The sequence below is a fragment of the Notothenia rossii genome (genome assembly GCF_949606895.1).
Source record: "Notothenia rossii genome assembly, chromosome: 12".
In the NCBI taxonomy this organism is placed as follows: Eukaryota; Metazoa; Chordata; class Actinopteri; order Perciformes; family Nototheniidae; genus Notothenia; species Notothenia rossii.
Genome location: NC_136911.1, coordinates 1817386 through 1834720, shown reverse-complemented (window position 1 = coordinate 1834720; position 17335 = coordinate 1817386). Strand labels below are relative to the sequence as shown.

The 17335-nt window shown below is 42.5% G+C and overlaps 1 protein-coding gene across 3 annotated transcripts in view; it reads left to right on the top strand.

Moving 5' to 3' along the window:
• Positions 1-17335, top strand: part of stau2 (staufen double-stranded RNA binding protein 2) — a 139650-nt gene that overhangs the window by 90265 nt on the left and 32050 nt on the right. For all 3 annotated transcript variants that reach the window (XM_079660917.1, XM_079660916.1, XM_079660915.1), the window contains one exon: positions 6341-6454. In XM_079660917.1, coding sequence (XP_079517043.1) covers positions 6341-6454 — 114 coding nt within the window. The remainder of the gene's footprint in view (positions 1-6340; positions 6455-17335) is intronic.

The following is a 17335-nucleotide window of genomic DNA, read 5'->3' as shown; positions in this document are numbered from 1 at the left end:
TTTCTTTAATGTAATTCCTACAAAAGAGTGATTTCTAAGTCTCTTTCTTTCACAACAACTTCCTATTAAGAACTAAGTAAACATGAAGTGTTTTCCCTTTTGTGATTCCGATCCACTCAAAAAGTGTATATCTTCGTCCTTGGCCGATGCGTTACCCTTCCACAACGTTTCATGAAAATCCTTCAAGTGTTTTTTCTGTAATAAAAACAGAAACAACAACTTTAGGATGAAATGCCAGTAGGAAGAAATAAAACTCTTTCTCACGTATAAAACATATTCTCATCTTTCTCCTGAGGTGTCTGTCCCTCCTCATCCTTCTGCACGTTTCTTTTAAACACGTGTTACTGTAGAAAAGTGTATTTTATGAAACCAAGTGCCCCACGTGTTCCTCAGAGCTCACTTTGTCTCATGTCTCCCGGGTTAAGGGCCCTCAGAGGCTTTGTCTGCCCTCAGCCTCCTGCCTTCAGGAGCAGTGAAAGTTATATTAACAGAGTTCTTGAAACACTCTTGACCCCTGATGTCCCGGCTGGAGTTGGACCACTAATTGCTTCTCGCCAACAATGACAGCGTTCCTCAGCTCTTGTTTCTTATCCTGAAGTCCGGGTTATTTCCATGCTCCTTGACTCTCCACAGCTTGCACTCTGCTAAGTCTGGAAGCAAACTTTAGTCCTGAAGTGCTTGTGTAGCATGACAACATACCCACTAAGTGTTTGTTTCTGCAGTTTCCTTGACAGTATTGTGTAACAGTGTCCTAATGATCTGGACTTTGAGTCTATTTGTGTCCCCCCTTCATGGTTGCATATTTGTGCTCTTAACATAAATTGAGCCACGGCTTCATGAGCGCTTTTTAGTTTGTGCATGTTCCTGTTTGTCCCGATGTAGAGGAGCATTTGAAGAGGAGCCATCCAGCTTTAGAAGCCAGAGGTCAGAGGTCGTTCCACTTTAGTGCCGCCTTCAGGACCTTGCGTAACTCTCCTGCTCCTTTGTCTCTACAGGAAGTGGATTATAGGCTGTTTTGCTGAGACCTGGGATGATTAGTTAGGCCTGTTTAGCATGCATGCACTCACAGATGCATACAAACACTCATCAGAGCAGACGGGACGAGAGACGGTTTGTTTTAAAGATGCTCGTTATTTTCTGCGTCCGCCAAATCATCGCAAATCAGATGACGCCACGATGGCCTTTGATGCAGCTTCCTCCCCTGCCTGCAGGTCCACATCGCTGGAAAATCCCCCAAATAACTCTGACTTATTTCATCACCAGGCCACCAAGACAGTCAGACCTCCAGCTCGCTGAGTTTGGCTGGTGGCTGGAGCAAATCATGTTTATTTATTTCATCCAATATCACATACAATGTGTCAGACAACATCAGGGGTTTGGAGCAGCGCGGAGTCACGGGAAAGCTCCGGAGTTTGTGAAAAGGAGGAGAGCAAGAAGGGAAATGAAGGAACCAGCAGCTTTGTGAGAGTTAGGGAAAAGAAGGTGGATGAACCCAAGATGGCTTAACACAAAACTGGCAATGAATAAACCATGAGTAAGTATATGACGGTGTTGGATTGTTCCAAAAGGAAATGATCTATTTCACAGACTCACATTAAGTACCATAGCATCTTCAGAATATATACCGCCATACTTCAGAAGGACCGTAGATCATAATGTTTACCATGTTCATTTGATTTGAGTGTGCTTATTAGCAGCTACACAGGCTGTTTAGAGTCACAGGTATTTGGTGAAAAGTGTCCGAGTGTTTGCACTAGAGTGGAAGTTAATGGATCACCAAAGTGCTTACAAATCATCCATTGGGAAACAAACACCAAGTAGCTAATGATGCCTCTCATTGAGTCAGGAGAGAAAGAGAAAGGATCGCTGAACTCATACAAACTCTTCGTCTGGGAACCATGAGCGTCTGCACCACATTTCGTCCTGTTGAGATGTTCCGGTTCTGGACCAAAGAGCTGCACAGAGAGTTATCGTCAAGACTGAAGAGTTAGGGAGGAAGTTCGTAAAGGATCACTTCTTCCCAAATAGAGTCAAGGGTAGAGGGAAAGGCCGATGTGCAACAGTTAGGTATTTAGGACAGAGCAATGATCATTAACCAGCAGCAGGATTCCTGTAGGTTAGACAGTTTGTTTGCTTGTGAAGCTGACCGTTCAGCGGCCCGACCAAGCAAGGAGGCAGAGGCAGAGGCAGAGCGTCCAAAATACAACCCGGTGTGGGCATTTATTAAATCATGAACACATGACACAGCCTCAATCTCGCTGTTCACATGAGCACAGTCACCAGCCTCAAGGATCTCACACACTACCTGTCCACTGACCGGGAAAACAGAGCCTAAATAAACACACACTAATCAATCAACAAGACACAGGTGAGGGGGGAGGAGACAACACAGGGCACCAGGTGCACACAATCACCAGCAACAGACATGGGGAAAGGGAACACTTTTCAAAATAAAACACATATATATATATATATATATATATATATATATATACAAAGCCCGAAGCCGTCAGTCCACAGTGACAAAGCCATCTTCGTCACATTGCTCAAGACCCCCCCCAGCTCAGTTCAAATCTTTATCCAGTTAAAAACGTGGAGTTAAAAAAACACAGATATGTCAGCTTAAAAAGTTGGCTTTAATTCCATAAAAAGACGAATGACATGCCATTCAAGGAGACAAAATAAAACTGATCGATTAATTAAGCAATCGCTCACTTCAGGCCGTGGTATGCTCATTATATCACAGCTAAGGGGCGTGGTTCGGCCCGACGCGAAGCGGCCTGAAGTGAGCTATTGCTTTTATAAAACGGTTACCAAGTGTGGCAATATGAAAGAAAAATACACACTCTAATTTAAATAGTTTTTATTAGTAAATAATGATGTTCAAAATAAAATAGTCCCTCCGTTGCCTTCTGCAAAAAAACATAGGTGGTTGCTATGCAACAACACTAACAGCAAGCGAACATATTAGACAGAGAGCGTTGATCCATTATTTGGCTCTTTATTTACATTAATGTGTATGTTGCTGTTTATTGTGCAGCCACTGAAAACCTGTCCAGCATCAGTAGCATGGCTTACGTGGTCACTTGTATAGGTTGAGGTTGTTCGAGGCTGTTGCTTGGCGTGGCGAGAATATTGCTCCACTTTCTCCGGTCCCCGAGATTCAGATTGCTTGATTTGACTTGTCCGTTTTATAAAGAATATTATATGATATTCCAACTCTTGGACAACAACTATTAATTTCCTCTAAAGACTATTCAAACTATTCGATTGTACACATTGTAATGTAATGTAATATCCCTTTTGTGATAAATGTGATCAGAGCTAAAGGGGAACTTCCATTGTTATTTGTTTGAGGGACTTTCGTTACCCTAATTGTCCGCAATATTTATTTGTAATTGGTATTTCCCATCATCTGCACAGTTTCCATAAACACTTGCCAACAATAGAATACAAATGATTTGAAATGTGATATATCGGATCGTCAAGCACAAACAGTCTACCTCTCACAAAGGTTTTGGAAGAAGCTGCTTCTTGAGTCCAAACAATTGTGTTTTTACCTCTTAAAGTCTCCCTCCTGCTCTCTCGCTCCATAATGTCGAAGTCTGGAGAATTTATTGGAGATTAACTTGTCAGAGAAGGCTTTTTCCACGGCTCACTTTACTACATCCATCATTCATACACATAACAGATAGCATTCCTCAATTTATCACTGCGGGCCCATCTCCTGTGTGTGTGTGTGTGTGTGTGTGTGTGTGTGTGTGTGTGTGTGTGTGTGTGTGTGTGTGTGTGTGTGTGTGTGTGTGTGTGTGTGTGTGTGTGTGTGTGTGTGTGTGTGTGTGTGTGTGTGTGTGTGTGTGTGTGTGTGTGTGTGTGTGTGTGTGTGTGTGTGTGTGTGTGTGTGTGTGTGTGTGTGTGTGTGTGTGTGTGTGTGTGTGTGTGTGTGTGTGTGTGTGTGTGTGTGTGTGTGGTCACGTGCTGGACGTTACATCATGTGTTTATTTCTTCATGCACATGTTCATATCTCTGAGAGGTTGTGTATGTTATGATGGTCTGCATCTTAATGGGCAGAGATCCATGTGTCTGGCTGAAACACAGACACACACTTTTCCACATATGTTCATAACTCATTCAGAACGACACACACAAGTTGCTCTGGAAGCTTTCAGTCACAGACCATATACAGGTGTGTGTGTGTGTGTGTGTGTGTGTGTGTGTGTGTGTGTGTGTGTGTGTGTGTGTGTGTGTGTGTGTGTGTGTGTGTGTGTGTGTGTGTGTGTGTGTGTGTGTGTGTGTGTGTGTGTGTGTGTGTGTGTGTGTGTGTGTGTGTGTGTGTGTGTGTGTGTGTGTGTGTGTGTGTGTGTGTGTGTGTGTGTGTGTGTGTGTGTGTGTGTGTGTGTGTGTGTGTGTGTGTGTGTGTGTGTGTGTGTGTGTGTGTGTGTGTGTGTGTGTGTGTGTGATCACTGATTCATCAGAAACCCTGGAATAACTTAGACCTTTAGAAGATGGACAAACAGTCTGTGTAACTTCCTGTGGGGGGGGGGGGGGCATGTTCCTTTTTAAATGTCAAAATTGAAAGTTTGAAGTGTCATGCTTTCTCCTTTTACTCAATGCATGTGTCATTTCACTAGTTTCAACTTTGCTCGACCTATCTTTAAAAATACATTCAAACCCCCTTTCTTTATTTTCAAATATCTTCCAATTGTATAAATATAATAAATGTTAATACATGTGTTAAAAACTGTTCATATGTGCTTTTAAAGTCATTCATAATGCATGTTTTTAACTCATATGTTGTGTTATCAGAATATTCATCCCGCAGAAATTGGGTTTCAGTTTCTCTATTTTAAACCGAGATCAAATTAAAATTGAATAAATAATTATATAAACGTATAAAGTTAAAGAATGTGTGTGACTACTATTTTAGGTAAGCTCTTATCTTTAAAACTTTAATCCAGTGAAAAAGTTGAATGCATGTACTTTTATTTTGTGTATTCGTTGTGTGGACTGACATGTATGCTCTCAATGGATTTAATACAGACAAGTATAGACCTCTATAAAGACAGCTATATGTTGTTTCAGAAGTGACTCAGCTGTGGTTTAAAGTGCTGATGGTTGAGTCGATGAATTGGTAATTAAGCAATTATCTGTTTGTTTAACAAGGAGGTGGCATTTGGATGGCAGTGTTTTTTAAATGGACTTGTGTGGAGTTCAGGCTGTTGCATAAGTTGAGTCGTGTTGTAAAGACTTGAGGTTAAGCTCTCTTTGTGTCAGTTTTGGTATTTTGTGTCATTTTAGTGTGTTAATAAATTTAAAACCTTCAGGTAACCAACAAAAAAAGAGGCAAACCAACAACGATACAGCATCAACATTCAACACTGACATTTCACAATAGTGCCATGGTCTTTGTGGAAACTATTTCATTTATATGTAAAACGAATATTCGCATCATGATTAGGCTTTTTTTATTTATTTTGACTAACGTCCTCCACCCAACATGTCTCAGAAACCTTTTATAGACTCATCTTAGGAGTTTTAAGAGCAGTTCTGTTCATATGTTGTCCTTTGTATCTCAGCATGGGTCAGGGACCACTCATCGTTTGTGTATGCCATTATGAAAATGCCTGCAGCTGTCGTGGGCATAAGTAGGCCAGGGCAACACGTACAACTCTCACACACACTCGTTCACACACTCGCACACACACTCGTACACACACACACACACACACTCGCACACACACTCGTACACACACACACACACTCGCACACACACTCGTACACACACACACACTCGTACACACACACACACACACACACACTCGTACACACACTCGTACACACACACACACACACACTCGCACACACACTCGTACACACACACACACACTCGTACACACACTCGTACACACACTCGCAGATCTACGGAGCAGACTGTCCCAGAGGAGCATCATGTCATAACAGTCCTGATTGCACAGCTTTTAGGAATGCCCGCAGCGTTTACCTCTCAATGATGAGGGGTCGCCACTGATGTCATTCCTCTGATGCCCCCCTCACACACACACACACACACACACACACACACACACACACACACACACACACACACACACACTTACACTCATCCCCCTCCGTTACATCTCTGTATGGTGTGGAGTAATTGTCTACAAATGCTCTGTGGTAGCAATTAGACATGCAACATTTACTCTGAAGCCGACCACTTCCAAAAACACCGAGCCGTGTCCCGCTGAAATCTCCAGGCGCTCCGGTTGCTTACTTTGATTTATTCTATCCTGTATTTACTCTTCGGGGGTAACTCAGTGTGTCCTCTGCTCTCCTCCAGGTGCAGTACAGCGACGCTCAGAGCGGCAAAGACTTCGTGACCTATCTGACCCTCTCCCCTGTGCAGATGACTTTCCACGGCACCGGGAGCACCCTCCAAGCCAGCCATGACCAGGTATGTGTGAGTTATTACAGGAGGGACAATATGACTTTATAATCATCTAACTGATAAGGACCTGCATCTAGCGGCTGGAACCGATCAGATAAACGTAATCTTCATATCTTTGTATTTTAAAAAAAAAGGTCATGTGTTCTAGTTTCTGCAAAACGTTCTTCTTCGCATTTCTCAAGCAAACTTAAACTTGCATACCGCCACCTAGTGTATCGGAGTATGAAGACGTGGCATTTGTTAAGCAAAAGTAATTTGGCTTAATTGCATTGATCACTAATTCACCGGGCTGATATATACAGTGCATCCTGACTCTATAATATAACCCATGTATGCATGGAGCAGTCAAACCTGTTGAATTCACTTTTTTGCAGAAATGTGTTCACATACTTCCATTATGCATCAAAGGGTTAGGGTTAGTGGACATGTCTTTATTTTATTTATCAGTCGCAATCAGCTGGTTGCAGCACGGCTCATCTGAAAAGCATCTGCAAAGACTTGAAGCTGTTTGGGGTTTAATACAAATGTGACGATGCAGACCAGTTGCATGAAACAATTTGAGACATTTGAGGATGATGAACATTACGTAAATAATACTAAGAATAAAGATCGTCCAATACCATCTTTTTGTTAAATAAACACATCATAATAACTAGCATAGTGTAAGATATGTCCACGTGAAGACATTGTGCAGCCCCTATATTCTTGTTTTGATTCCCATCCCTTGTTGTTGCCTATTTCAAATGCCGTCAACAGCTCGTCCACTGCTGCAGATCTCTTTGTGAGCATACAGTAAACAGGCGCCGTGACAACACGAAGATATCAGCCTTTAGGTCCGGTGCAGCGTAGCATGCAGAGTGTATACAGTGCGGTATATAGGCCATGTTGTGGGCACTTCAGAGGGGTCTCATCCTCTAATTAACGGAGAAGCCTCCACTCTTTATTACTGATCACCAGAGCATCACAACCACCTGTGATAATTACCACTGATTGCATTTCTCCTCCCACACACAGCCGCCACTTCTCTATGAGTTTCAACCCATCAAAGAAATCCAAAGTTTAAAAAAACGGTGGCGTACCCTTTCTCTCTCTCTCTCTCTCTCTCTCTCTCTCTCTCTCTCTCTCTCTCTCTCTCTCGTATTCAGAAGTTCTCTTTGTCTCGTGTTCCCCAAGCAGAAAAGCAGTTGCTTACGTTGGATCATCTAAACATAGGACGCCTCTTTATTCCGCGCCCTTCAAAGCTTTAATAAATGCTGTTGGACCTGTTGTTTCCAGGAGCACTGGGGCATGACCGCCTTTTCTTCCCCTCGCTCAGTCAGTACAGTGAGGATCGGACCACAAAGGGAGACCCTAACAATAAGGGGTCGCCCTCTGAAGCCCCCACACCCCGACACTTGAGGAACAAAGTCCCGAAGGCGTCGCACATTCGCTCGTACCGATGCGTGGACGCTGCTGAGGGTGGAAACACTAACAAGAGCTCATCAATCAATCGGCTTTGGTTATTGGTTATGAGCAACTTATGTGAGGCAGGAGCATACAGGATATATTGATATGATTCATCAGACTGTGAACTCAACACGATAGCCTTTTGCTTTTGGAGAAGTGGGATTTCTGTAGCTTTGATAGTGACTAAATAGCTGGGGGCACTTGCAGCTCTCACACTGAGAAGAAGCGACGTGAGCGAGGCAGCGGACGATTACATTATTATTTTGAATAACAGGTTTGAAATATTCAAATATCGCTTCTGAATATTCATGATGGGAGTTTTTAGGATCCATCCCTATACAGATCAATCAATCAATCAATCAATAACTTTATTAATCCCTCAAGGGGCAATTAGTTATGTGTAGCTTATGTCATGGACACAGGAAGAAAGCACACCTGGATGTGGATCATTCCAATTTACACCATAAATAGTTCATAGCATCTGATCACAATAAATAAGGCCATTAAACACGTGCACTTTTGAAAGAACATCCATAACATTCATCTGTTTGCATCGAATATATCACATTCCAATTACTTGTATATAAAAGACTCTCCTTGCACTATTTCTATTCTATTTAATTTGTATTTTCTTGCACTATTTGATCTGTTTCATTGTGTTGCACTGTTGGGGGAGGAGCCTGATATTTTCATTGCCATATCTACACTGTAGCGATGAACACGTGACAATCAAAGCCTTGAATCTTGAAACAGTAAATAAGTATCAAGAATTTAGAAGTTTGAGTGCAGAGGGGATGAATGATTTTGAAAAGCGATTTGTCTTGAGAGCAGGTAGAGCATATCTACGCCTTGATGGCAACAGATGAAATGAATCTGAACAGGGCCTGGAGAGTTCAGTTTGCTCTCTGCTTCCTGCTGGTTATAAAAGGAGAGAAACCTGCGGTCGATACGAGAGGATGTGCAGAACCTCAGGCACATCGATCCGTCTCACAGCAGCCAATTAAGTGTGCACTGGAGCGTCTCACACACACACACACACACACACACACACACACACACACACACACACACACACACACACACACACACACACACACACTACACTTGTATCTTTGTAGACATCTTAAGAAATGCCGCAGTGTGTTTCAATGATTCATCTCTGTGAGAGTCTCCCATGGAGGTTTTTGTTGTCAGGTAAACCAGAGCGATTGATAAAGATCAATTCAAAGTCCTGTCTCCACACGATGCATGACGCAGGAGGTTTCCAACGGGTCAATAACTGTGGAACATATGTTTACAGATGGCGAAGCAGACGAGATGTAGATGAGTGTATTACGGCCCGTCCACACGGCAGCTTGAAAAAAAATCTTGAAAGTCTTGGAGCTGGGCGTGTCTGAAAGCTTGGGGATTTTTGCGAGCAACGCGACCAACAACCAATCACATGAATCTCCCGCCCCCGACACACAAAGCAAAAAACCCCGGTTCTTCTCCACTAAGAATATGTGCAGAAAGGAGTATGACATTGTGTGCATTATGCATATAGTCTATGATGTGGCAGAGGTGAAGTGTCAGCGGGAATGATGATGAACATGTATGAGATGAATCTCTATGGTGCTATTTTATGCTACATCCCATGCTGGCTAAAGATACTGTCTATGCTTGCTAGCAATGTTAAAACGAAGTAAACTGGATATAAAATCCCCAAACAGGCGAAAACCTACCAGTTTCACCCACTGTCTCTGCCACCTCCCTCCATGCCTGGTTCCTCCGGTTTGTATCCCGGTAAATAGTTCTGGTCTTAAAGAACCGGGTGATTTGCTACCGTAATTTCTCGTTTGGAATATGAGGAAATGAACTGGCTCTCCCAGCTTGCACGCGGTTTGATTGGCTAGTGCTTGAACTGTCAGATTTGCATAAGCGGGATTTGATTGGCTGACGCTTCCAGCTCAGCTTCAAAAGTTGAACATTGCTCAACTTTTGAATCCTGAAAATCCTGGATATCCTGGAAATCTTCGCTTTGCTTACCCACAATGCAGTTTGGCGAAAAGCAAGGCCAAATGACGTCACCCCATTCAAAGTCAACGGGCAGATTTTTTTAACACTGCTGTGTGGACGGGCCGTTAGGGTTGATTGGGTTTGATTTACAGTTTTCATGAGTTCTAAAGATGTTAGTGGGCTTTCCGCTCTTATTAAATTGGCTTGAATCAATGTTTCAAAAGACGTTTTTAAAGGTCTTAAATCAACCCTGATTCGTGTCGTCCATGCGGTGTTTGATGGTTTTGAGTGATTCTGTAGTCTTTGTTGTGGTTTAAGGGTTTGATAAAAACATGTTGATCAGTAAATAAAAGCAGAGTGTCACAGTTAATCGCCTCCAAGCTAAACGAGTATAAAACAAAGACGTGCTACGTTCTGTAACAGAACAGCTGTAATCTGATCAGCTGGCTGTTGAGCAGAAGCTTCAGGAACAAAGGGGAGCACGTTTACTGTCAACAGAGGAATCTGTGGACAAAACGTTGTTGTTGTTTTGGTGTAAACGCTTTCTCTGGGATGGGTTGCACTGGATAGTAATCATTATCAGTTGTGTGCAAGTCAACACATCTGGGGTGTCATTTCTCCCCGTGCTTCTAGTTTCTACTGTGCAAAGAAAAATGTAAAAATACTCGAGATTTTGTTTTTCAGGGAAAGAAAACCCTTTTTTAATGCATGCGTGGAGAAATGTGTGTTTTTACTGCAGGTTTTCCACAAGTACATGATTTCAAGTACCTTTCCTACGCTACAGCAGGAATTTAATTATCATCAGTGGCGTCTTCAGGTAGGGACACACCAAGCTGACATCAAAGAACTCACACAGACGGACCCCCGACTCTGCGTCTTGGCCATGTGTCACTGGAACACACCGCAAAGACTTCAGCTGACGGCCAAGAAGCACGTAGGAACTGTGCATGCATGAGTGGCAATAACTCTCCCTACCAGCAGGCGGCGGTAGTGTGTATTCGTCATTCAAAAGAGGAAACAACCGGAATACAGACTGCTTGATAACCGAGAGAAGAAGAACAGACTGAGTGATATGAACAAACAACAAATAGCGTGTTCCATTTTCACTCTCCAGCAGAAGCTCACGGGGCTTTCCCCAACCTGAGTCGAGAGCTGGAGTTCAATGAAATCTCACATTTGCCTTCGTAATCATTTGTTTGGGTCCCTCACTTCCGTTTCGCTTCTCATGCACTGATTGGCTAAGCTGAACAGCCAATCAGAGTGATTTATTTGACCGACAGCCTTTGGCCGATTGTTTTCGGCCAAAGGCTGAAAAGACACGACATATGAGTAGTGCGACGGGACGCTCATCGTCGGCCTGACATCCATCGACGGCCAAAATCGTCTTGGTTTCTCCGGGGCTTTAGTCGAAAAACTAATCCTGAGCTGTGTGCAGAAATCCTGACTCAAATAGCAAAATAGTGGAGTTTTGAGACTTCGGAGGTGATGTGAAATAATGATAATGGTCATCGTACACATTTTTACTCGAACACTTTGCATTTACCACCATTTTACCCCAAATCTGTAGCCACCGGTCAGCGAACATGGATGCTATAAGTGGTTGTGTTATCAGCGTCATTTCTACAACGTTCTGCTCTTTATCAACCAGTGCCAAGACACACACACACACACACACACACACACACACACACACACACACACACACACACACACACACACATACACACACACATACACACACACACACACACGGGTTGAGATGCCATAATCCTTGGCCTTGTGCAGACATTCCTGGAGGGGCTGTGAGTGTGAGAGAGATCCAGCTGATCCTCTCTGACCCCCGGTGCCATCTCCTCGCTGCCATCTGCCTTCCACATGTTAGCGACGCTACGCTAGCTGAGCCTCGCCTGCAGACACAAGTGTTCCTCAACATGTTTGCCTTTGAGAGATCTTAGAGTATCTGTAGGAGCCAAAATGCTACTTACTGTAGCCTGAGTTTATTATGTGTACTTCTCAAGCGTAGTAAACCACAAACTAAGACTGGAGAGCGGGGCCGTCCAAACCTTTTTCACCGAGGGCCACATAAAGTAAAATATTCGAAGGGCTTGGCTGCTCCCTAGAGGAGAGGTATATTACGTCATAAGTTCAGTTATAAGCTAGCAAAATTAATCAAATGTAGGTAAATGAAGTGTTGGCAGCTCATCCCTTCAAACAGAAGCCTCAGTGATTCTGATAAGGAGAAAATGAAGGGTGTATTTAGAGCTTGTTATGGAAATAAGTGGGGGTGCACCGAATGGGAAATTCTTGGCCGAAACCGATACCGATAATAGGAAACAGTTGGCCGAATGCCGAAAGGCCGAAAATGATTAATAGAAATATATATATATATTTATATAATGTATACATTTTTTACCAATGTTGTTCAGCTACCTGATTATGGCAAAACTTAACTTAAATAATAATCACTATTATGGGTCCATAAAACATTTGATGATGATATCCTGTCTAAACATCAGTCAGGCTTCAGGAAGAAACATAGCACCATCACTGCAACAATGAAAGTGGTAAATGATATTACTAGTATGCTAGATAATAAACAGAGTTGTGCAGCTCTGTTTATTGACCTTTCCAAAGCGTTTGACACCGTTGATCATCGTGTCTTAAAACAGAGGCTACTCAGTACTGGCATATCCAGCCATGCAGTGGGGTGGTTTGTGAACTACCTCTCTGAAAGGTCCCAATGTGTTCACTTTGATGGGCTGTCTTCTGAGTGGTTAAACATTGCTAATGGTGTTCCTCAAGGTTCTGTTTTAGGTCCACTTTTATTCTCCATATATATCAACAGTTTAGGTGAAAATGTGGATGAAGCTACTTTACATTTTTATGCGGACGATACCGTGATGTATTGTGCAGGTCCCTCCATTCAGGAGGCGGTTGTTAAATTACAGGCTGTTTTTAACATTATTCAGACTCAGCTCTCTGAACTAAAGCTTCTTTTAAATGTGGATAAAACCAAGATAATGCTCTTTTCAAAAGCTAAAAAGTCACCAGAGCCTGTTTTAGATATTGTATCAACGCAAGGAACAAAACTTGAAGTTGTTGCCTGTTACAAATACCTTGGTATCTTGCTTGATGACTGTCTCTCTTTTAAACTTCATGTCAATAACCTGCTTAAAAAACTGAGGGTTAGGCTAGGTTTCTTTTTCAGGAATAAGTCCTGTTTCTCGCTTGAGGCCAGGAAAAGGCTAGTCACTGTGACCTTTTTACCTGTGCTGGACTATGGTGATCTGCTGTATATGAATGCACCTGCCAACTACCTAAGCAAACTAGATGCTGCGTATCATAGTGCTCTGAGATTTGTCACTAACTGTAAAGCACTTACTCATCACTGTACATTGTATACCAAGGCAGGTTTACCATCACTCACTGTACGGAGGCTCAGTCACTGGTACACTTTTATCTATAAAGCTATGTTGGGCAAACTCCCGTATTATATCTGTTCATTGATAAAGCAGAAAGTTGCAAGCAGCTATTGTCTGCGATCACAGGATATAGTCTTGTTAGATGTGCCAAGAGTAAGGACTGTCTTAGGTAAGACAGCTTTTATGTGCGCAGCTCCACTTGCTTGGAACAGTCTACAGGCAAAATTGAAATTGAGCATTTTTATTTCTTTGAATGTATTTAAGGCATGTCTAAATGAAATGCTTTCTGACACTCTGGGTATTTGTAAATGTTGAATATGTAAATATGATATCCTCTGTTGTTTGTATGTTGTTTTTATGTTTCATGTGGAACTAAATGATGCAGGTCTCCCTTGTAAATGAGATCGATGATCTCAAGGGACTAATCTGTCTAAATAAAGGTTTGAAATGAAAATGAAATTTATTCAGCACTTTTGAATGCATACAGTACATTCATTCCAAGTCAAGTGATAAATATGCGGAGTATGATCAACGTAACCCTGTTCTCTGAGATTCGGTGATATTTTTTCGAAAGGGCCTTTTTAACTATTTTCGGCCGATAATTTTCGGTGGCCGAATATTCGGTGCATCCTTAGAAATAAGTCATTGGGTTTTCTCATCAACTTAGATTTGTTAGAAAATGTTTCCAACTTTAATTGACTGAATTTATTTGACATGAATACTATGTCATATATGTATACATATATAATTAGGAAGTACAATATAAAACATGCACACGTTTTCATTTGTGAGCCATATTCCATACTGTACTTTTTTTAATTAGCTGAGGGCCGATCTTAGAATATCCGTAGGAGTCAAAATGCTACTTAGCCTGAGTTTATTATTTGTAGTTCTCAAGCGTAGTAAGGTTTGGACTAGTGACAGCATCTTAAAGCATGTTGTCTCTCTACTGAGTGGAGTATCTTTCACGAGATGGATGTGGATAATGCTACTGAGGCGGTTACTGACGATATCAAATGTAATCAAGTATATCATAATATTATTTGTTTACGTCACTTTTATTGTTCGACAACATGTTTGGCTCTGAGAGATACTTTTACTTGAGTAAAGAAGTTTAGTCAGTATTTTTTAAACACGAGTATCTGTACTTCCACTACAGTAAAGGATGTGTCTCTGGAGACAGTAGACATTAAAGTATGTTTCAGCGGGGCGTATTTCATTTTCCGCACAGCGCTGGATGTTTTCTGGACAGAGCGATTTCTGTGTTTGTTCTCCAGAGCTGAAGTAACTGTGGCGGTCCCTCTGTGGCGGCAGGGGGACACCAGGGGGTCCGGGGCCACTGAGCTGTGTGTGAGGTGTCGCTGTTCCAACATGAGCCACCCGAAATCGAAGATGACAGGGTGACGTGTGTGTGTGTGTGTGTGTGTGTGTGTGTGTGTGTGTGTGTGTGTGTGTGTGTGTGTGTGTGTGTGTGTGTGTGTGTGTGTGTGTGTGTGTGTGTGTGTGTGTGTGTGTGTGTGTGTGTGTGTGTGTGTGTGTGTGTGTGTGTGTGTGTGTGTGTGTGTGTGTGTGTGTGTGTGTGTGTGTGTGTGTGTGTGTTGCGTGCAGTTCTGTCCTCAGCTGAGCTGCCGAGTCGTCAGCTGTGTCTGCTCAGGGTTTATTTTTTCTGCAGAGTGAACTTTCTCGGCTGATTGGATGTGACGTGGGGAACATGGCGTGTCGGGATTAAAGCGTGTTTTTAGACGTGCTCTCAGGAAATGAGTGGTTGTTTTTTTTACCTTCGCCAAGGAGTCGGTTTTGTCAGACAGGCATGATCATTATTATTTAGAGTCATTGCGTGCCTCTTGATTTGAACACGATCCGTGTATCCATCATTTCCTGCTCTTCTCTAAAGAAGAGGGACCAATGAAAACTTGACAACCTGATTTTCATGAAACATGTTGGTTCTGAATCACGTGGCGTTTGGTCACATGCACGCTAAATGTTCCTGTTATCTAATAATGCCGCTTCACAAATACTCATCAGATCCTCCCCACAGCAAAAACATTAATTGGGCCTCTGACCTTGTCCTGCAGAGCTGAAGGCAGGCGGTAATGAGCAGAAGGGGTGAGGAGTACATTTATTTATACGTTGTAGAATAAAGCTGCAGGAGATATCTTTTTAGCATCCAAGTGTGTGTAGGCGACATAATGACGTAGCAGGACGTGCAAGGTCAAGTACAGCAAATGAACTCAAACACATCTTCTGCTTGATACAGAAATACAATGTTCTCCAAGAAAGGTCAGTCTGATAGAGCAGGGGTTTCCCAAAGTGGGGGTCGCGAGATGATTACAAAATAAAAATGGAAAATAAAAAAATTGATTAATTTTTTTTTAAATTATTATTAATAATAACGTTTGCATGGACATTTTCAGGGGCGGACTAGCCATCTGTATAATTTCCCCGCAACGAGGCTCCCCCTTTGACAATCCACTAGCGCAGTGTTTCTCAAACTTCACCCCCCCCCGTCGACAGGGGGTCGTCAGTCTACTAGTCAGTATAGAGCATCATTGACTCAAATGAAGGAATTGTTGGATCCACTGCAGACCACTGCCAATCACAATCATTCTCCTGCAATTGCAGTCATTGAACACAACCTACAAATAAGCGAGGAAACTTGTCGGTTGCACAGAAGAAAGGAAGTATGTTTGTACGAGAAAATTACAGTATATTTTCTACGAATTGAAATAAATATCCTACAAGTAAAGTTGAGGCGTGTGGTGCGGTGGGTTGTGCGTTGGTGTTCGGATCAGGGGGTCACAGGTAGGGCTGCACGATATTGGAAAAAACTGACATTGCGATTTTTCCCCCCTGCGATATATATTGCAATATGAAAAAATACAGGAATTGAAGAATAGACCGTTTTTTTCAATTTGTATTTTTGTAACTATATTTAACCGGATGAAGGATTTTAGTCACGGACGTCTGGATCTTAAAGTGGACCTATCATGCTATATTTGAATAATATAGTGTAGCACCATACCTATATAAGGCATATTTATACTTTTTATTTTTCAAAATACCAAACAGATCATGCATTTTAGCCATTCCTCATTTCTCTCAATTTAACACTGTCTTTGCATCACGGGCTGATTCAGTGAGAACAGCACCATCTACAGGCCTGGCATATGTACTACAGCGTCTCCAGCGCTTTCCAACGGCAATGTCCGTGGCTGTCTCCTCCTGATTGGTGGAGTTGGCCCAATAGCCGTAGCGCCACTTCTGTGACGTCATAGAAGTGTTCAAATCTGGATCAGTCTGTATCAGATCCGTTGCAGCCCCTTTTTAAGAGATTTGGGTATGGAGGAAAATAGAGAGGGTTGTGTTTTCTGACCCTTGGTGAGTTCCCTGGAACACCGGGGACACATATTCATGTAGAGAAGACGTAGAAAAGTGCATTTTGCATGATAGGTCACCTTTAAGTTATCAGAGCAACAAGCTGAGCTAGCTCGGTTAGCAGCACCGAACTGCCCTGGAGAAACACATGAAGCTACTTTATTCAGTGTTTTGACCTTTAACCTCCGGGTCCGTTTGCGTTGGAGATTTGATTGGTGGTTTGCTGTCACTCACTCAAGTACCCCTGACATGAGAGCCGCGCAAGTTTTCCTTTTGGAGCAAGCAGCAAAATAATTGTAACATGACGTGTTTGAGTTAATTAGCCTACTTAATTTTTTTTCATTAATTAAAGAAATTGCACGTCCTGCGATGTGAATATCGCGATTATCGTCACGACATGATATATATCGTGCAGCCCTCGTCACAGGTTCAAACCCCACTGCAGTCAGCATGTCGTTGTGTCCCTGAGACACTTCACCCCAAAGTGCTCCTGTGGGGATTGTCCACAGCATTGAGTATGTTAGTCGCTTTGGATAAAAGCCTCTAACAAGTGACGTGTTAGTATGTACAGTATAATGTAATGTAAAGAATTGCAATGTCAGTTCACGCCTTCATGAATTTGCCTTTTAGAAAATGTGGTTAGATTTGA